Raw genomic sequence first — 22,839 nt, 5'->3', positions numbered from 1 at the left:
CAGGAGGCAGCTTGAAATTGACCTGTAAGGCCAAGGATATGATCTCATTTCTACTGAAAAATGTCCTGGGAGCATCATGGACCTCAAGAGGTCGAGAATTTTAGCTTTACATTCCTTTTGAAAGGCTACCTGTGGCTCTCTAGGGCCCTCCTGGGGCAATGGTCTTTGTTCAGACAAAGACAAGGATTTCATTAATAGAATCACTCCACTTCTCACCAGGGACTATATCACAGTACCTTACCAGAGTTTAGACCTTTATCTGTGAAACCTGACCCAGTCAGAGTACAAGAGAACTTTGCTTCAGGCAGAAGTTGTAATACACTGGGATTATATTCTTTTTTCCAGTATCTTATCAGATGCTACTTCCCCCCACCTTTCTTTTTGGAGGGATTTTCCTGAATTTCTCCTTAGATACTATGTGAGATTTTGGGTGTGAGTGAAATGAGTTTACTTTCAGATGTCTGTTTTCTATTCATAATTTTTATTTATCAAGATGCCCTGAAAAGTTTAAATTATACAGAGAACACAGAACTGCACATGAGATTCTCTTATTTAAACTTGACCTCTCAAACTTTTAATATTACTGTATTTTCAACAGTGGAGATATTCAAAGAATGAAAACTGCAAAGGAGAGAAAAAAGGTTAAAGTTGAAATGGAAATCACTTTATTTGAGAGGGTAAACTCAATTGCTTTCTTATTCTGTGATCTAACTTTGATGATCTGTTCAATAAGTCTGGCACACCACCTACTAAACACCTACTACATGCCTCGCTTCTGCTCTTAAGGCTCACTTCAGGTTGTGTTCAAGAGTCTCCTTGATATAAACTACTCACTAATTCCTGGATCCTTTGAATGCATCCGTCCTGGAAATATACATACTAGATAAAATCCTGAAATTGACTGTTGTGTTAGTCCTGATATCTAATACTCTGATCAGCTTTGCAAAACAAATGAACATGGAATAAACAAAAAATACAAGATGCCAGGGTCCATTCTTGATTTTTTAAAAAGAAAGGCACTAAGTAAATGTTTATTATTTACATAAATAAAATTGAAAGCAAGATTAATGACTCTTTATTCAACAATTATTCCTCAGCTAACTGAATCTTGAACTAGACTTTACCATCTATAAGTGACTCAGTATAGAGTCCTAGAGTTCCTTGCTTTAAACTGAGCTGCTCCTTGTTGCTTTTGTTCTCCTTTTGAATTATATCCTCCTTGAACTGATGCAACTTCTATTAATGTCAACAAAATGAATCAACAGAGAATAGACTCCTGTAATATTTGGCAGTCAAGTGTGATTTTAATAGTACAATTTTTAGTTCAACTTTAATAACTGGAATGTACATTTTTAAAATGAGAGTTACTTTGGGGGCTATATTTGAATCCTAATTCTCACTTCCCATTAACTTCTAGTCAAACGTTTCTGTTTTGAAACATGTAATTAAAATATTCAAGATATTTAAGCAATCATTCCTAGGAGAGAAATTTCATTTTCTCTTCTTTTGCCTCTTCTAAAGTAACTGTGTATGTCAAATTCACTGCCAATTGAGCATCACTTATGTATTCTAATACCCTAAGCTCAATTTATTTTTTAATTTCCCCTTACATTTTTCATCACCTGCCATGCCACACTGTAACTTAACATATCCTAATGAGTTCATCGTGCATGCTGGGGCATGAATGAAGTTCCTAATTAAAATAAAGCCACTATTATGAATATATTTCTAATAGTAAATGCTGTTCTTAATCATTAAAAATGATAGTTCTGTACCCAAAGGTTACTTTCTTTCTTGTAGCATAATGAATTCTTTTCCTAGCCTTTACCTTTTACCCAGAAAAGTGTGCAGTTTTGTGATCCAATTAAAATTCTTTTTCATGACCTCATCCTTTCAAGAAGATATCTGACATGAATGACCACAAGTGGGAACTTATTAAAATGTAACATTTGAACAGTTGGCCAAAAAATAACACACTGCTGTCCAAGGTATTCAGACAGGTAGATACATTTTAAAGCTAATTCATTGGTTAAAACTTAGGGGAAAGCCAATAATGTAAAAAGAAGGTAAGGATTTTTTATGGGTCGTCTAGTTTCCCAAACTGATCATTTAAGTTTCAAATGGCTAGTTGCAACTTCTTGCCTATTCATTGCAGATTCTTCCCTGCCCCATGCCCTCCAAGCAATAGAAGCAGACAAATAATAAGATATGTTTCTAATATATATCTCCAAGAAATATGCAGAAATATATTTGTTCAATATCTTCCAAATAAAATCTGCAAACTAATACTGTGAAGTATGTTCATTTATTCAGTCATTCATACAATAAACAATTATAGAGTTAGAGTGACAGATACAGCAAAAATAGCTAAGTATCATAAAATTGATGTAATAATTGTTACCTCATAAGATTGTTGTGAAGTGTAAATGAGTTAGAGTTTGTAAAACTGTTATAAATATTAACTGCTATAATAGTTATTTCTAGTAAGGCATCGATATTGATTACTTTTACTATTTTTTTTTTTTTTTGTATTGTTTTGCTCTTCCAAAGAGGGATAGGAAAGTAGAAAGGAATCATGGAAGTACAGGATGGAAGAGAAGAAGAAAGGAAGAGTAAGGGGGAGAGAAAATGATAGAAAGATAGCAAGTTAGAGATGGAGAAGGAGAGGGAGAACAATAGGGAGAGATAGAGAGAGAGAGACAGAGAGAGATTGAGGTCAAGTTGCTTCTCAATGATTTCACAAGATATTCCTGTAAAATTATAGTTCATAAATAGTTTTACCTGGACAAACAGGAAACGAATTAGAGAAATAGAATGGCTTAGGGCATTATGAATTCTTTGTTTCCTTTTGGGTTTCGGGTTTTTTGTTGTTATTGATGATTCTTATTTTTTGTTTTGTGGCTAATTAGCAAAACACACTACCCAAACATGTCAAATAATATTTTCATTCTATGTTAATTATAACATGACATTTCCCCTTCAATATCCTACTTAGTAGTTTGACAGAAAGGGTCTACTCCTCTTACATAAGATCAGCTTGAAAAGTTTCCAGAGGTATTCATCTTATAATAGCCAGATTTCATAGTTGGCTATAGTGCTAAAAATAATTTTAGAAGATAATTCATTTAAGGATGAGTATAGTGGAATGCAACAGGCCTCAGCAGAACTTTTCAGAGAGAAAAGGTACAAAAAGGTATATCTCAGAAAACGTTTTTTCATTTCCTCTATACATTTTGACTTTTTAATGGAACAGAGCATTCTTTTGATCATTTTTTGTACATAATTAAACCCAGTCAGTTTTAAAGTGAAGCACTGTAATTACTGACCAAGATGTATCTACCCAATGCCAAAAAAATACAGGTTGTTTTGGATTATGTTGATGTCACAGTGTTTAAAAATTATGACTTTTCTGGGCCGGCCGCGGTGGCCCATGCCTGTAATCCCAGCACTTTGGGAGGCCAAGGAGAGCGGATCAGGAGGTCAGGAGATTGAGAACATCCTGGCCAACACGGTGAAACCCCGTTTCTACCAAAAATACAAAAAAATTAGCCGGGCCTGGTGGCGGGCGCCTGTAGTCGCAGCTGCTCTACTTGGGAAGCTGAGGTCGGAGAATGGCATGAACCTAGGAGGCGGAGCTTGCAATGAGCTGAGATCGCGCAGCTGCAATCCAGCCTGGGCAACAGAGCGAGACTCCGTTTCAAAAAAGAAAAAGAAAATTATAACTTTTCGGGAATATTCTCATAGTTTTACATATTATATTATAGATTAAGCAGACACAAAGTTGGCCTGACAATGAAATTAGCAAAACATAGTCTTAACATTTATTATGATAAAAACTATTGAAACAAAATAATTTAAATGAAAACGTTTTAAGTCACATATGGAGAGCCATCACTTCCATAATCTTTTCAAAAAGGTTGTATAATATTCATAACCAAGATTATTAATATGATACATTTTTAAATCAAATAAAGATGGGTGTAATCCTAGGTAAATCATACAAATTGTTTAATCTAGTTCAAGCCAGTTTAATTTGATTAGCCTCATTTTCTCCAGGTATAACATGGCAATTGCAACACTTACTTCAGAGGGATGTTAACATAAACAATAATGATTAAGTGTTAATAAACATTTCTGAGGTTTGGCCATGTGTCAGACACTGTGCTAAAGCACTTTACATATACACCATTAGGATTATATAAGCTGATGCACAAAAAGATATAGAGAAGCATTTCTGGCATATGGTAAGCACTAAGTTATTAGTTTGTTTCACAAATAAATACAAATATAAATAAGGTTAAATAAGAAAAAAACGCTGCCTTTAGTGAACACATATACTAGTGGGGAGATAGACCTATAAATGGATAAGAACACCACCATGTAGTAAGTGTTATTATGTTGATAAAGATTAGAGGCAGCACCGAGGAGGATATAATCAGACAATGGTACTCTAAGGTGCCCTTTTCTGTCTTTCCTTCTCCTCCTGCCTTCTCTTTTTCTTCATCTCTTCCTGCCACCAATCCATTACCTAAACAAATGTCCAAAGTCGTGAGTGAGTAGCAACTTTACAGCAGAAGATGAAAGTACATTCCGTTTCCATTTCCCTTCTTTCCCATATCAAGCTGCCATTCCAAAGCTGCTATAAATTGGCATAAGCAGGATAATTATTTAGCTCTTTCTGTCTTACATTTAGTTCTATATTGCTGTTTATTATATTGTGGGTAAAAGCTATGTCAGGAAGATTGTGTATTCGAGCTAATAGAGCAATGGTGTATTATGTGGTGAAAAATATCTTATAATGAAGAAATTAGCATCTACCAAGAATGTCATAAAGAAATTGGTTAGCAAATGAAAAACTCTGTTTACATCAGTGATCCTTTACCTTTGACGCTAGTGTTAATGTTCAACGTTCCATTTTGGGCATTGTATACAGTCTCCTTGCTATCTAAATGTTTAGAGAAAGGCTGATGTCAGGCAACATAACATAATCGCTTATCATAGAAATGCTCTTTATATTATAAGAGAAATAAATAAGGGTGAGTAATGAGATTCTAACATTTATTCAGCAGCTATAATGCTCTAGATACTCATTTAAATGTCATTTCATACAACGTTATGTTTGATCTTCCCAACTACCTTTAAAATTTGGTGAATGAGTAAGTAAGACAATTTATATTCTCAGCACACTATTCTTTTCTTTCTTTCATCCATCATTTTATTCCAAAGAAAAGAAAACACTTAGAACTCTGCCCTGGAAGCAATTGACTTTTCTGTCCCAGATTATGCTATCTACCTTGATGAAATCAGACAAAAGCATATTATTCTGTTTTTGCTTGTTTGTTTTTTGGTTCTCTTGACTCTCTGTAGACCATATCAGTTGCTTTCTTTCTGTTCCCATATTCCTCATCCCTTCACTAATATCACCTCAGGTAAAGAGTACTCAGTGCAACTTGGATATCTTTCTAGAAGTATAGTTTTCAAACTTTAGAAGTATCACTTTTATTATGCATAGTTTTATCTGGGGAGTTTGTTAAACATTCAGGTTCTTGGAAGACATCTCCAGAGATTCTGATTCATTTGATAAAGGGTGGAGTCATGGAATCTAAAATTTTGGCAAGTACTACAGTCTCCATCTCCATTAACATAAGAGGCCCCTAGTTCTTGCAGAAACATCATTCTAGACTGGATAATCCTCTCCTCAACTTCCTTATCATCACATTCTGTAGCTTCTTTAATGTCATCACGACCAGGTTATTGGTCTTTCTCTCCAAAAATGTCTAACCGTTATCCTCAGTAAATTTGATAGCCATTTTGATGAGCCTTCTAATACTCTAGTCTCAAAATTCTTCAAATACCTTTCAATCAAAATCATTAAAAGCTACATTTCAGATTTTGGAATCATCCTAAACTGTGCTAATACTTTACATTTTAATTTTGAAATAGTCCTCTTCATAAAAACTTTCATTCTTTCTAACTTTTAATAAGCTATTTGTTACTCTAACTTTATGATAAAGGCTTCTGTTCTTTAAATTGTCGTTATTTATCTAATCAATCATGATAATATAAATTTCTAATTATTCAATGCTTACTATGTGTTGGGCCCTGTACTTAGTATTTAATTTACCTCATTTTGAAAATGTCCTGTGAGGTAATTATTATTCACCTCATTTTATAGATGGAAATGAGGATTAAGGAGATTAAAAAACATATCCATGGACATACAGCTTATAAATAGAGGAAGCTGTATTTAAAACCATGTTTGTATGACTCCAAAATTCTTACACTGATTCGCATAGCTTTCTTACTCAACTCAGATAATATGGTCAAGACATTATTTTTTCTCACTTTTCCTAAACTTTATATGGTATTCATTCATTGTTGCCTACACACCTTTACTTAACTATGCTTTTTATCTATAATGATTCAAAAAATCAATGAATACATCAGGTCCTAAATCTTGTTTTTGTAAGCAGGGTATAGTAGGAAGAGCACTATCTATGGAGTCGGGCAGACCTTGACATAAGTCACATTCCAAAATTTACTGACCATGTGATTTGACAACTCCCAATGCCTTGTCTCTAATCCTTAGTTTATCATCCACTAGAGTTAATATTATTGGGCACACATGAAATGACAACAATCTACATATGATAGATAAATAATGTCTTGTATTTGATGTATCTGGAACAACACTTGAATATGAGCTGGCACTGAACAAATTCTGGACTGTAAGCTGCCTGACACAGATTTCTGCCTCTCACTCCCAATGCTAATGAGAAAACAGGTCACATTTGTTGCATTTAGTAGAAACATAGGAAAAGTCCATTATGGCAGTTGTCAAGACAGGTTGTAGTTGTTGATGTGGTATGAGAAAGAACCTTTCATCTTAAATCCATTGTTAAGCCTAATATTCAGGTTTGGATACATCTAGTTTAAGCTAACCTTGACTTATTTGTGCAATACTTTCTAAATTAAAAAAAATACTAAATAACTGAGGCTTTGACCTTTAAAAGTTGAGGAAAATTTCTTCAATGTAATCACATTTCTTTAGCATATTTATTTAAGTCAATAAGAGCTGGATGTTTATGATTAAGTTCTATATTCATATTTTTCCAACAAAACACATACATACTTATAATTCTCCTATACTAATGTACCAGTTATATTTCTATAGGAATTTCAAATGTTGTTCCATATCTCAGCATGTGATACTACTTGCAAAAGTCAGATCAGTGGTATCTCATCACAAGTGTCACTGTTGAGTTCATCATCTTGGGCCAAACTATAGAGAGAATCAATTATTTTTTGAACCATAAGTTGAACACTTGTGAAAGCCTTGTTAAATCCACTGACAAATTTCATATAAACTATATTATACATGGATGATTTTATTTGCCAGTTATGTGATATTTATATGTTTACGGTATCTAAAATTTTGTTTTAAAGATATGACATTTGGTCATTGCTTCACACTTGTTTCCTAAGTAAAATAGAGGGAGTGATGAGTGCATTACGTAACACAGCTGTAAATGAACATGACTAATTGGCATATGTGGAACTTTTCCTTAGGCAGGCAGGTAACTTTCTTGACCCTCTAATGGGCACCTAGTTTCTCAATGTCAGATTCAATTTAACCAGAAGGCTTTTTGTGTATATAAGGGTCTTGCTCCTCTTTTCTGAACATTTTGTGTCCTCCAAGGTTGTGACACTGTCTTAGATTATTTTTCTCTTGTTACCATGGAACAAAACCTACTGAAATCCTGAAGGCAATATTATATGTTGTTTTATGATTGTTCAGGGGCAGAATGATACTCAGTTCCATTAAGGGACAGCCTTTCAATGTCAAGAGACCAGAGGCTTTGTTAAAATTGGACTTACCGTCATAGTTCAAAGAGAACAATGTGGCCAATATGCAACCACTATGTGGGAAGAAAAATCTTGCTTTTCATTGCTGGCATGGTTTACAAGAATGATCTAATTCCAGAGAAGATTATTGAGATCAACAATAGCTTGCATTCAAAGGCTAGCCCTTAGGTTCTTATTTTTAAACTTTAATGATGGCATATTACAAGTCATATTTTTAAGGAGGTGAGACATTATGTTTACATTTTGAGAGTGATATGAGTGGTCAGAAAGAGATAATCTGACATCCTAAGGCTTAGAACATGACTGCTTTTGTCTGAGGTTCTACAGGTTTAAAAAATACACAGATACTTTTAAAAATAAGGTGAATACTATAGACACTTATACAAAGAAATAACTCTTACAACTTTACCTAAATATATGCCTTAGTTCTGTCAGTTCTTTTTCCTTGATCTGCAGGTCATCTTCTAATCTTTCTATTGTGATAACGTATGATTCACTGACTTTTTTCTTCCATTCATCTAGTAAAGAAGAACAAATGAGATGGATTTATAGTTGTGTTTTGCAAAATGTAGACACAGATCATAATACACAAGTAATCAAAACTGTTTTTATTCTAGAATCTACAATACTTAATTTAAATTACTGATTGTGAGTTTAAAATGCAGATGTTTATATTTAAAATGCAATCATATTGAATTGTAGTAATTAAGAATCCATTTGTTATTGGATAATAGATTTACATAGAAAAATATATTTGACTTATTTCATTTGATTTTATTGCATTTTAATTACAGCAATCTCTAGTTGCAAGACGGTTTTTAGGTTTTAAATACTAGATACTGAAGATATAATTCTAAAATCCCTACATTCAGCATTATTCCAAGTTTTTTTCTGTAACATTATACCAAGGAACTAAAGTAATATTTTTGTAAGAAATTTATTGTTTCCTATAAAGATCTTCAGAAAAAAAAATTTGAGTTCAGATAGTTTTTCAAAGACTTTCACATAACATGCTGCCTTATCTTCTGTATACAAATTAACACATATTCCAATGAGTTGTTAGTTATCAGTAACTGTAATTGAACCATGTTACATTTAAGGAAATAAGAATAATTAGAATAATTACCAGTACAAGTTTGGGTTGGTCTAGATTTATAATTTCCCATTTATTATAAGTTTCTTCTTTTCTCCAGGGCAGTTCTTCAAGTTATAAGATTCCAAGTTCAAGTGCAGTGACAGCCCAGTTGAAAAATACTTTGATAGTCTGGCTAAAAATAAGCCCAACTGCCAAATGGAATGTCATGCAACAATGACAAAGAACAAAATCGTGTGTGCTTTCAAGGGTGAAATCATAAAGGGAACTAATCAGTCTGTTTAAAAGAACTGTATCAAAAATAAATAGCAAATGTTTCAATAGGATTATTTGCTTCCATCAATTATCTACCCGTACATACTTTCATGGACCATTTATTTAACAGATAAATCTAGAAAGTTATTCAGTTACATCTGAAGTTCACAAAAGAGCTATTAAAACTACCCAGACCTTCTTTCAAGATCATTTTCTCCTAAGCCAAAATAATGGCAGTTGGTAAAGAGTAGTAATAGAATGTGTCTACATAAATAAATAAATAATAAAAACTCATAATCTCTGGCATATAACTAATAGAAATGAATGTAAATTTGGCCTATATAAGAGCTACATAATTATGTTTGTATGAAGAAATTCTCAACATAGACCAAGATTTATATTGTTGTTGAATATTCTGACCATAAGAATCATAGATAAGAATCTAAGACATTAAGTTCTACAAATAGCAATTCATAAAATAATAAATGACAAGAACAATATAATTAAGAAGATTGAGCATTTGCTATGTGTCAGACCCTAGTCTAAGTTCTTTACATATATTTCATTATTTAATCTCATGCAGTGCTGCTAGGTAGATATTATTCACAAATTATGGATGAGAAAACACAGAGTTGCTAGTACGCTGGAAGTCTGGAATCAATTATGACCATGTGACTCTAACATCCAAGCTAGATATTATTGATTTGTCTTTCAGAATTTCTCTTTCATGCACCTTCCATTTACTTTATGGGGACATTTCTCTTTGTGTGCATATTGTATGCATATTTCTACTGATATAAAGAACCCAGGCTATGATGGAGAATAAACGGGAAACTCAGAAAGAAAACATTAAATTTTTCACTGTATATTTATTTCAGATAATCTTCTTATACCTAGAAAGTATAAATTTTAATCTTCAGATTCACATCCAGAGGATATAGCTTTAACTTAACAGATATGGATTTCATATTTTCTATAGTTAAATGTTCAAACAACTTTCTTTTTGAATAAATACTTAGGCAAAGTTAGGATTCAGCACATCTTTTGCTCAGCAAAAGTAACCAAAGTTTCAGAGGTAAGGCTTCCAGACTGATAAGATACAGTTGGCGCATCAGGTATCTGGCTTCATAGACACTTTGTCCTCACCTGGACGTATTCTCCTTTTCCCTTTTTATCAGTACATGCCTACCACAGCTGTTAATACTTGCTGTACTGCAGTGGCATCTAGTTAGCTTGGTCCATACACTCTACATTCTCCTTGTTTGAAGGCCAGACATCTTCAGTTCCACCAGCTTTCTCTAAGCACTTATGTGACCCCCATTTTCTCAGTTTGGAAAGTCTTTGTTTTGTTCAGGGACCTTCCTGCTTAATCTCTTCTTTCTTCCTTATCTTGAAGACCATACTGGATAGCCTTCTTTAAAAGGCTTGCAATCTCCCAGGGCTTTACCTTGGGAAATAATGCACCAGCTCTTTCTCCTCTTGGTTTCTTAAAATAGTCATGGTTTCTATACTCTGAATCCAGAGGGACAAAGATGGGAGCCTTCTAGAGGACAACTATATTTTTCTTCATCTCTTTTCTTATTTGTCTCTAATATCTCAGATCTTCCATCAATGTGTGTGTGTGTGTGTTTGTGTGTACATGTATCTTTTCTACATATGGAGGAAAAATTAGCTCTTATATCATCTTCCATTGTGTTTCTAATTTCCTGCTTGGGACACAAGTCTGATGTACTGCTTTTTAGAATTTTTCCTTTTGCTTTTCAAGAATACTTTTATTCTCTTAAAAAGCCATTTTACAAATGAAAGTTTTGGCTTTCAAAGGTGTGATTTCTGCTACGAGTTTGAAAATCCAATCAGGAACTCAGCTGAACTCCCCCACATTCTAACGCAATACATTTTGCTGGAAAAAAAATGGAAGGATAGCAATATAAGAAATGCAGAAAATTACTCAAAATATTACCCAAAATATTAACCATTATTGAACTATAACTGTTTCCTGGTTTGAAAGAAACAATCTTTATCGATAAGCCCTTCTTAAGAATTTGGATCTAGGTAATGGTTTGAGGTACTAGAGTAATTTTTTCTGGGTACCTTCAGCCTGATGAAGAAATGCTGGAAAAAGTAAATGGTCCAGGATAATATCCTTGCATTCCTTTTCCAAAGAATGTTGGAAAGAAACAACATAGAATCAAAAAATATTTTCCCTGATACTCAGTACATTTCTGTAAAAATTACTTCTTTCTAATAAAGAGTTGGCCACATACTCTAACTTGAATCTTACTCTCCCCAGTCTTGAGACGTCCAAAAGTGGAGAAAGCATGTTATATCATACATTATCAAAAACACAACTTGATTACAAAAGCAGTCTGCTTTCAAACTTTAGTGAGGATAGGCAACATGAGGAGCTTTGTTTAAAAAAATAGAAACCTGGGCTCCATCCCCAGAAATTCTGATTCAGTAGATCAAGAGTAGAGTCCAGGAATCTGAGCTTTAACAAGTTACTCTGATGACTCTAATGTAGACGCTACAAGGAGCATCATTTAAGAAGCACTATTTTAAGGTTACTTAAAGTGAGATGCCTACTTAACAGAATTTTTTTTTTTACCTTTGAATTTCATGCAAGAGAAAAGAGATAAGTAGAATAAAAACAAAAGAAAGATTACTTCAGATTCTCAAAGAGTTCTATCCTGTGGTAACTCCTGGGGCAATAAATGATTTGGCTGTGCAAGTATAGTCTCATATTCTAAAAGTGATTCACAAAAATTTGAACCAACCAACATATTCCATCATAAGTGAATGGAGAAACAAACTGTGGTATACCCAGAATATGGAAGATTATTCAGCAGTAGAAAGAAAGGAGCCATGAAAAGTCATGGAAGAACTTTAAATGTATATCACTAAGTGGAATAAGCCAGTCTGATAAGGCTACATACTGTGTAATTTCAACCATATGACATTTTGGAAAAGGCAAAACTATAGAAACAGTAAAAAGATCAGTGGTTACACGGGTAGAGGAGAGAGAGGAAGAGATGAGTAGGTGGAGCACAGGGAATCTTTAGAGTAGAGAAATATTCTGTATTATGCTGTAATGGTGGATACATGACATTATTCATCTGGCAAAACTCGTAGAACTACACAACACTAACATAAACTATAGACTTTAGTTAAAATCATATATCAATATTGGTTCATTAATATTAACAAATATGCTATATAAATGTTAATAAGAAAAATTGTGTGTGTGTAGGGGGAGTATATAGTAACTGTACTTTCTGATCCATTTTTTTTTGTAAAGTTAAAACAATTCTAACAAAATATTAATTTAAAAAATTATGGAAAAATATAAAACAAATAATGCAAAAATAATAATTCATTAACAAGAGCATTTGAAGTATTCAAGGAGATTTAATAATTTATAAAGAAAAGCCAATTCAAATACATGATTAATAGTAAGGTTTCTTTCTTTTATGCTTGCTCGTTTCTTCATTAGAAAATGTCAGAACACATTTAGTAAATATTATTTCTTCAACTACTTTGTTTCATCTACATTTGATATTCTACTGAATTGCCTAAATCTAGTTTTAATGCCTCTGTCTTTTCAACTGATTTATCAGACCACTTCTGCATACAAATAGTTATATTCTAACACTCCTTCAATAAGCTTACTTATGTTCTTTCTGCATTACTTTATTTGGGGTTCATATGATTTATTTATCCCAATCTACACTTATACATCTGCTATTTATATTTATTTTATACTGATTTCTTCATAAAAACTTAAAAGGATGCTTTCAAAATGAAAAACATAAAAATTGACCTTGACACTTCTACCTTTATGGTTCCAACAGAGAAATGATAAAGAAAATGTATCCCATGAAATCAAACTAATGCACTTGGAACAGTTATTAGAACATTTAGGAGTTGAATTAATTTATACTTTGACAATTTCTTCATTGTATATGAGTCATTAGTATATTTCCATGTTTTTGGGAAGCATAGAGTTTCAATGTGTTGCATCTGGTTGACAAATTAATCGTTGCTTTAAACATAAGAAGCTCAAATTACTAGTTAGTTTATATTTATTTTTTTCTCTTATTTTTAATAAAGATTAAATAATTTGTGTCGAAATAAAATTATTTTAAAAAGAAATTGACTGTTGCCTAAGATGCATACAACTATTCAATTGCACACAATTATTTGATTTTCTTTTAAATAATGTGTTTCTGTATTTAAAAAAGCATAATTTGTAAGAGTCTTATTTATCAAACAATTTTCTTTTTTTTCCACTAGAATATCTAGGTTTATAGTATGTTGGATGATTTATAAATCACCATGATGAATCTGAACATGTTGAGGTAATATTCAGAATAATCCTCAAAAATGAGTAGGACTTGAGAATACATTATAATGAATATATAATATATTTATAATATGAAGAAATCAATGTCACAGTAATTTAAAGATGTGTTCTCAGTATCTTTAACTGCTAGAGTATATTTTAAAGAGGAATAAACAATATTGCTATTTCTGTGTCCAATAAAGTATAATAGCAAATGCAAAGATCTTAGTTTTTCCTGTAACTTCTTTTGTTGGTGGGAAAACATGAAATAAATTTGATTAAATAATCTAGATTAAATAGAGATAAGAGTCACATTTCTGTAATTGGCTAAAATTTCTTTTCCAAATTTATATGACATCTTTGAATTGTCAGTCTAGCTCTTTACAGATTGATGAGTCCATTTATCCATTTAAGAAATATGTATTTATGTAACAAACCTGCACATTATGCACATGTACCCTAGAACTTAAAGTATAATAATAAAAAAAAAGAAAAAAAGAAATATGTATTGTACCAAGAAATATACAGAGCTCATGGGGCCAGAGATGCATGAGTAAACAGGTAACTGCAATACAGTATTTGTCCTATGATGAGATATACATGATTGGCATGAGAAAGTCCATCTATTAAAGGCTAAATTTCAATCAGAAAAAGTTTACTGGAGGAATTAAAATCATCAAATAATCTAAACTTCATGACTCAGGCCACTTCCATTCCTTCTTAAGTCTTTCTTCACCCCTCCTAAAAGTTAATTAAATAGCTTAAAAATGATATTGTGTGATAATTATAGTTCAATTAATAGCTAATTATTGTTTTGGACAAATAACATTTTAAAAAATGTTATTTAGAATCTAATGTAATCAACTTTAAGTTTGTTTTAAGAATTAGAGGTTTCTCTAATTAGAGGTTTCTAAATCATATAATAAACATACAAACAAAAAATTGGGGGGAGGGAAACCAAAATAATAGTTCTACTTATGTAAGTGTTTTCCTTTTTTTTTGTTGCAATTTTCATTTTCTTTTTAAAACCTTTTCAATTTAAATTTTTGTGGGTACATAGTAGATATATATATTTAAGGGTCACATGAGACATATTGATAGAGGCATACAGTGCATAATAATCACATCAGGGCAAATAGAATATCCATCACATCAAGCATTTATCTGTTTTGTTACAAACAATTAAACTAGAAACTTTTAGTTATTTTCAAATGTACAATTAAATTATTGTTGACTATAGTCACTCTGTTGTGCTAACAAACACTAGGTCTTATTCATTCTTTTGAACTATTTTTTGTACCCCTTAACCATCCCCACCCCCGACCACCCACTACCCTTCCCAGCTTCTGGTAGCCACTCTTGTATTCTCTATCTCCTTGAGTTCAATTGCTTTTATTTTTAAGCTCCCATAAAAAATGAGAACATGCAAAATTTGTCTTTCTGTGTGTGGCTTATTTCACTTCACATAATGATCTCCAGTGCCATCTACATTGTTGCAAATTACAGGATCTCATTCTTTTTTATGGCTGAATAGTACTCCATTGCATATGTGTACCACATTTTCTTTTCCACTCATCTGTTGATGGACACTTAGGTTGCTTTCAAATCTTAGTTAATGTGAACAATGACGCCACAAACATAGGAGTGAAATAATCTCTTTGATATACTGATTTGTTTTCTTTTGGATATGTAATTCAGCAGTGGGACTGTAATTCAGCAGTGGGATTGCTGGATTATATGTAGCTCAATTTTTAGTTTTTTTGAGGAACCTGCAAACTGTTCTCCATAGTGGTTGTATTCATTTTCATTCCTACTAACAGTGTACAAGGATTCCCTTTTCTGCACATTCTTCCCAGCATTTATTGCCTTTTTGATGTAAGCCATTTTAACTGAGGTGAGAATATATCTCTTTGTAGTATTGATTTGCATTTTCCTGATTACAAATTATGTTGAGCACCTTTTCATATGCCTGTTTGTCATTTGTATGTCTTCTTTTGAGAAATATCTTTTGAAACATTTTGCACATTTTAAAATTAGATTATTAGATGTTTTTCCTATAAAGTTGTCTGAGCTCTTTATAAAATTCTGGATATTAATGAATCCCTATCAGATGGGTAGTTTGCAAATGCTTTCACCCATTTTGTGTGTTGTCTTCACATTGTTGATTGTTTCTTTTCTATGCAGAAATTCTTTAACACATGTGATCCCATATGTTTATTTCTGCTTTGGTTGCCTGTGCTCATGGGATACTACTTGAGAAATCTTTGCCCAGTTCAATGTCCCAGAGAATTTCCCCAATGTTTTCTTTTAGTAGTGTCATAGTTTGAGGTCTTATAGTTAAGTCTTTAATCCATTTGGATGTAATTTTTCTATATGGCAAGAGATAGAGGTCTAGTTTCCTTCATCTGCATATAGATACCGAGCTATCCCAGCATCATTTATTGAAGACACTGTCCTTTTCCCAATGTATGTACTTGGCATCCTTGTCAAAAATGAGTTCATTATAGACATATGAATTTATCTCTGGGTTGTCTATTCTGTTCCATTCATCTATGTGTCTGTTTTTATGCCGGTAGCATGCCATTTTGGATGCTGTAGGTCTGTAGAATAATTTAAAGTCAAGCAGTGTGATTCCTCCAGTTTTGTTCTTTTTGCATAGGATAGCTTTGGCTACTCTGGGTCTTTTGTGGTTCCATAAAAATTAAAAAAAAACTTTTTTCTATTTCACTGAATAATATCATTGGTATTTTGATAGGGATTGCATTGAGTCTGTAGATTGCTTTGGGTAGTATGAACATTTTAACAATATTAATTCTTCCAATTCACAAACGTGGACAATTTTTTCATTTTTGTGTATCTTCTTCAATTTCCTTTATCAATGTTTTTTATTTTTTATTGTAGAAGTCTTTCAATAGTTGGTTAATTCCTAGATATTTAATTTTATTTGTAGCTACTGTAAGAGGAATTAATTTCTTGATTTCTTTTTCAGATTGTTTGCTCTTGGCATATAGAAATGCTACTGAATTTTGTGTATGTTGATTTTGTATCCTGCAACTTTACTAAATTCATCAATTCAAGTCATTTTCTTGTGGAGTCTTTAGGTTTATCCAAATATAAGATCACATCGTCTGTAAATAAGGATAATTTGACTTCCTCCTTTTCAATTTGGATGTCCTTTTTTTTTCTCTCTCTTCTCTGATTGCTCTAGCTAGGACTTCCAGTGCTATGTTGAATAACAGTGGTGAAAATGGGCATCCTTGTCATGTACCAGATCTTAGAGGAAAAGCTTTCAGTATTTCCCCATTTAAAATGATACTAGCTATGAGTTTGTCATAGATGGATTTTACTGCGTTTAAGTATGTCTCTTCCATATCCAGTTTTATGATTTTTATCATGAAAAATGTTGAATTTTGGCAAATGCTTTTTCAGCATCAGTTGAAAAGTCCATGTGATTTTCGTACTTCATTTGGTTGATATGATGTAGTACATTAATTGATTTGCATATGTTGAACCATTCTTGCATCCCTGAGACAAATCCTGCTTGGTCATGGTGAATGGCCTTTTTAATGTGTTGTTATATTTGGATTACTCGTATTTTATTGAGGGTTTTTGCATCAATATTCATCACTGATACCGGCCTATAGTTTTCATTTTTTGATGGGTGTTTGGTTTTAGTATCAGGATATACTGGCCTCATGAATGAGTTTGGAAGTATTCTTTCCTTTTCCATTATTCTGAAAAGTTAGAGTAGGATTGGTATTATTTCTTTTTTAAAATGTTTGGTAGAATCTAGCAATGAAACTATTGAGTCCAGGCTTTTCTTTGCTGGGAGGTGCTTTTTATAATTGCTTTGGTCTCTTTACTGGTTATTGTTCTGTTTAGGTTTTGGATTTCCTCATAGTTAAATTTTGGTAGATTGTATGTGTCTTGAAATTGATTCATTTCTTCTATATTTTCCAATTTATTGGCATATAGTTGCTCATAGTAGCCAATAATGATACTCTGAATTTCTGTGGCAACAGTTGTATTGTTTCCTTTTTCATTTTTGATTTTATTTATTTGGATAATCTCTCTTTTTGTCTTAGTTAGTCTGGCTAAAGATTGTACATTTTGTTTATCTTTAAAAAAAAGCCTTTTTGTTTCATTGACATTTTGTTTTGTTTTAATTCAGATTCCTTTTTTTTTCTGCTCTAGGCTTTATTATTTCTTTTCTACTAATTTTGGTTTTGGTTTGTTTTTGCTTCTCTAGTTCTTTAAGGTGTATCATTAGGTTATGTATTTGAAGTTTTTCTACTTTTCTGATGTAGGCACTTATAGCTATAAACTTCCTTCTTGTTCTGCTTTTGCTGTTTCCCAAAGATTTTGGTATATTTTGTTTCCACTGTCATTTGTTTCAAGAAATCTTTCAATTTTCTTCTTAATTTCTATTGACCCACTGGATATTCAGAAGCATTTTGTTTAATTTCCTTGTGTTTGTATAGTTTCTAGAATTTCTCATGTTGATTTCTAGTTTTATTCCATTGTGGCCAGATAAGATCGCTGATATTATTTCAATTTTCATGACTGTTTCAAGGCATGTTTTGTAACCTAAGATATGGTCTATCTTTGAGAATGACCCAAGTGCTGAGGGAAAAAAATGTGTATTCCAAAGGCATTTGACCAAAGGTTCTGTAAATATCTATTTCGTCTATTTGGTGCATAGTGCAGATAAAGTTCCATGCTTCTTTGTTGATTTCCTGTCTAGACAATCTATCTAGTGCTGAAAAGTTGGGTGTTGAAGTCTCCAGCTATTATTGTATTGAGGCCTATCTCTCTCTTTACTTCTAACAAAATTTGCTTTATATACCTGAGTGCTCCAGTGTTGGGTGCATGTATATTTAGAACTGTTGTATCTTCTTGCTGAGTTGACTCCTGTACCATTATGTAATGACTTGACTCTTTTTTTAGTCTTTGTATTGAAATCTTTTTTTTCTGATAAAAGTATAGCTACTCATGCTCTTTTTTGGTTTCCATTGGCATGGAATATCTTTTTTCATCCCTTTATTTTCAGTCTATATGTATCTTTATATATGAAGTATGTTTCTTGTAGGCAACACATCATTGGGTCTTTCTTTTTCCCTCATCCATTCAGTCAGTCTGTCTTTTGATTCAAGAGTTTAGTTCATTTATATTCATTATTATTATTGATAAATAGGGACTTAGTTCTTATTTTATTATTTATTTTCTAGTTGTTTTGTGATTTTTCTCTTCCTGTCTTCCTTTCTGCCTCCCTTTTAGTGAAGGTAATTTTCTTTGGTGGTATGATTTGTTTTCTTGCTTTTTATTTTTTGTGTATCTGACACATGTGTTTCGATTTGAGGTTACCATGAGGCTTTCAAATACTCTCTTATAACCCATTATTTTAAGCTGATAACAACTTAACACTGTTTGCATAAACAAATAAGCATAGAGAAAAAAAATAAAAACTCTATACCTTAACTTGTGCCCCCACTTTTAATTTTTTGTTGTTTCCATTTATATCTTAACGTACTATCTATGTTTTAAACATTTGTTGTTGTAGTTATTTCGATTGGCTCATCTTTTAGTCTTTCTACTTAAGAGTGGTTTACACACCACAGTTATAGTGTTATAATATTCTGTGTTTTCAGGTGTACTTACTATTACCAGTGAGTTTTGTACTTTCAGATGATTTCTTACTGTTCATTAACTCCCTTTTATTTCTGATTGAAGTACTCCCTTTAGTAATTATTATAGGACAGGTCTGGTATTGATGGAATTCCTCAGCTTTAATGTGTCTGGGAAAGTATTTCTCTTTCAAGTTTGAAGAATATTTTCACCAGATATGCTAAGGTAAGGTAACAGGTTTTTTTCTTCAGAACTTTAAATATATTATGTCACTCTCTCCTGACCTGTAAGGTTTCTACTGAACAGTTTCAGCCAGATGTATTGTAGGTCCATTATATGTTATTTGTTTCCTTTCTCTTCCTGCTTTTAGGATTTTATTCTTTATCCTTGACTTTAGGTGTTTGATTATTAAATGCCTTGAGGTAGTCTTCTTTGGGTTAAATCTGCTTGGTGTTCTACAGCCTTCTTGTACTTTGATATTGATGCGTTTCTCTAGATTTGCGAAGTTCTCTGTTATTATCCATTTGAATAAAGTTTTTATCACTATCTCCTTCTCTACCTCCTTTTTAAGGCCAATAACTCTGAGATTTTTCCTTTTGAGGCTATTTGCTAGATCATGTAGGCATGCTTCATTCTTTTTTATTCTTTTGTCTTTTGTCTCCTCTGTGTATTTTCAAATAGCCTGTCTTCAAGCTCATTAATTCTTTTTTCTGTTTGAGCAGTTCTGCTATTAAAAGACTCTCATGCATTCTTCAGTGTGTCAATTGCATTTCTAAACTCCATAATTTCCACTTGATTTTTAAAAAATTATTTCAATCTCTTTGTTAAATTTATCTGAATGAATCCTGAGTTCTTCTCTGTGTTATCTTGAATTTCTTTGAGTTTCCTCAAAACAGCTACTTTAAATTCTCTGAAAAATTAAATATCTCTGTATCTGAGGGATTGGTCACTCATGTTTTATTTAGTTCATTTGGCAACATCATGTTTCCCTGAAAAGCCTTGATGTTTGTGGATATTCATCTTTGGGCATTGAAGAGTTGGGTGTTTATTGTTATCTTTGCTGTCTGGGCTTGTTTGTACTTTTTCTTCTTGGGAAGACTTTCCAGATATTCCAAGCGACTTGGGCGTTGTTGTCTAAGCCATATCTGCATTCAGGGGCACCTCAAGCCTATTAATGCTCTGGCTGTTGCAGACTTGTGGAGGTTTGGCCTTGATAGTCTTGGATAAGATCTGGAAGAATTCTCTGAATTTTTAGGCAGAGACTCTTTTTCTCTTCCCTTACTTTCTCACAAACTAACAAAATCTTTCTCTCTATTCTGAGCTGCCTGAACTGGAAGTGGGGTGACACAAGCATCCCTGTGGCCACCACTGGGGCTTCACACTAGGTCTTACTCAAGAGCCACTGTAACCTCTACCTGGCTACCGCCTATGTTCACTCAAGACTCTGGGCGCTACAATCAGTGGGGGAAAGCCAATCAGGTTTGTGTCCTACTTTTCGGGATGGCAAGATTCTCCAGGTCCTGGGCAGGTCTAGAGGTGCCATCTTGGAGCCAGGTACTAAAGTCAAAACCTTGGAGGTCTACCTGGTGTTTTATTGTACTTTGGCTGAGCTGGCAACCAAACAATGAGACACAGTCTTCTCCAGTCTTCCCTCTTCTTTCCACAGGGAGAGGAGCCTCACACTGTGACCACTACCATCACTGGCCCATGCGGAGTACAGCCAGACTACTGCCAATGTTCCCTTAAGACCCAAGGGCTTTTAAGTCAGCTCGTGGTGAATGTCGCCTGACCTGGGACTCAATTTTCAGGGCAATGGTCTCATCTCTAGCCTGGGGCAGGTCTCAAAATGCTGTCCAAGAGCCAAGACCTGGAATTAGGGACCTTAAGAGCCTGCTTGATGCTCTTCCTGACTGTGGCTGAGCTGATACCTAAGATGCAAGGCAAAGTCCCCTTTATTTTCTCTCTGCTTTTCTCAAGTAGAAGGAATCTCTCCCAGTAGCTACCACAGCTGGAAAAGTGCTGAGTCTCATCTGAATCCAGCAAGACTCATAGTCTCACCCAAAGCACACAGCATACAACCTAAGTATCACTGCTGGTTATTCAGGGCCCAAGGGTTCTTTAGTCAGCAGGTGATGAGTCCTGCCAAAACTTGGTCCTTCCCTTCAAGGCAGCAGGTTCCCTTCTGGCCCAGAGTATGTTTAGAAATGTTGTCTTGAAGCTAGAGCCTAGAAAGGGTACCTCATGACTCTGACTGGTGCCCTATTCTACTGTGACTGAGTTTGTATTTGAGATGTAGGACCAAGTCCTCTTTACTCTTTCCTCTTCTTTTTGAGAATTTTCTTTTCACTTGTCAATTATCTACCTGTGGCTGTTCCTCAAAGTGAAAAGAAATATATTTTGATATAGGCAGGACAAATTATTTAAAGATTTGAAAAGTGGGACTATATAATGTGGTTGTTAGAGAATCCATAGACATGTAGCTATTATGTAGCAAAATTAGACAAACAAGTTTGCTTGGTTCCCCCTTGTTGACTCAGTGACTAATTCCCTGTTGCTTACTGCAGCCAACTCCAGTGATAGAGAAAGCAGGAAGTTGCTGTGTCTGCTACATTGTGGCCCCTCAAAATTAAAATTGGTCCTGGTAGTTCTTCAACTTTAAGGGAAATGCCATGCCTGAGCCAAAATCATGCCATTGCACTCCAGCCTGGGCCACAAGAGAGAAACCCTGTCTCAAAAACAAACAAACAAACAAACAAACAAACAAACAAACAAAAATATGGAATGTCCTGAGACAGAAGAGCATTATCTAAGCACCATGTCTCTGAGTTTATGTATGATCCTTGAGTTCTTGAGTTAGCATGATGAGTGATTCCATAGGACCAGTACTTTACTTATTCTCTCCAAGCAGAGAAAGTCTCAGTAAGCTGTCTGTCTATAGTTACCATCATTTTTGGTACATCTTCTCCTATATCTTCTTAATGGCAGAATAGTGATTATAGTTATCATGTACTATGTTTTTTAACCACCTTGTCACCATTCTCTGTAATAGTGGCAGAAATAGCATCAGCAATTTGTGTGTACGCAAAGGTTCATGATCTTCCTTCATCACATTGGCAAGCTCAGCACTCCACCAATCAGAACTAACTTTGATTCAATTGTATTTTGTTTCTATACATTGTATATTTAGTTGTGGAGCTAGACTGACTCTTTTCACAGTTGAAATTTCACATATATAATCTTTAATATCTTGCATAAAATTTAAAGGAGTGCTAGGAGTTAGTATAATGCTGTCAGAGGTACAAAAAACTCAACTTTCATTCATAACCCCATTAATGGGTCAACACATTTCATTCAGTGAATTAATAGAAAGTTGCAGTTTGTATGGCCACACAGATTTCTGATTTCTTTTTGTAGAGACTATTGTTTCTGAAGCCAATTATTTATGGGCTTGTTATAGTAAGTAATATTTGAGTGCATCCTCAATGCCAGGCAGACTTTTAATAATAAACCCAAGTTAAGTGCTTCCAATTCAACATATGTCCTCATAGATTTATATCTCATTTTATTGGCATCCAAATAATATACCCTTCCCAACCAGAATTCAAGTTTAGTATCTAAGTATATACAAAAAGATTTACATTTTAATTACAATTTGTGATAA

General features: G+C 33.4%; 1 protein-coding gene across 1 annotated transcript in view; it reads right to left on the bottom strand.

Moving 5' to 3' along the window:
* Window positions 1–9,097, bottom strand: part of TNNI3K (TNNI3 interacting kinase) — a 327,610-nt gene extending 318,513 nt beyond the window's left edge. Inside the window, exons 1-2 of the mRNA XM_011977732.1 lie at window positions 8,993–9,097; window positions 8,276–8,384 (exon numbers count right to left, since the gene is read on the bottom strand). Of these exons, the coding sequence (XP_011833122.1) occupies window positions 8,276–8,384; window positions 8,993–9,032 (149 nt within the window). The 5' untranslated portion in view covers window positions 9,033–9,097. The remainder of the gene's footprint in view (window positions 1–8,275; window positions 8,385–8,992) is intronic.
* Between the last annotated feature and the right edge of the window lie 13,742 nt (window positions 9,098–22,839).

The sequence above is a fragment of the Mandrillus leucophaeus genome, unplaced genomic scaffold (assembly GCF_000951045.1).
Source record: "Mandrillus leucophaeus isolate KB7577 unplaced genomic scaffold, Mleu.le_1.0 Scaffold103, whole genome shotgun sequence".
Classification (NCBI taxonomy): Eukaryota; Metazoa; Chordata; class Mammalia; order Primates; family Cercopithecidae; genus Mandrillus; species Mandrillus leucophaeus.
This window is presented reverse-complemented; position numbering and strand designations above follow the sequence as displayed.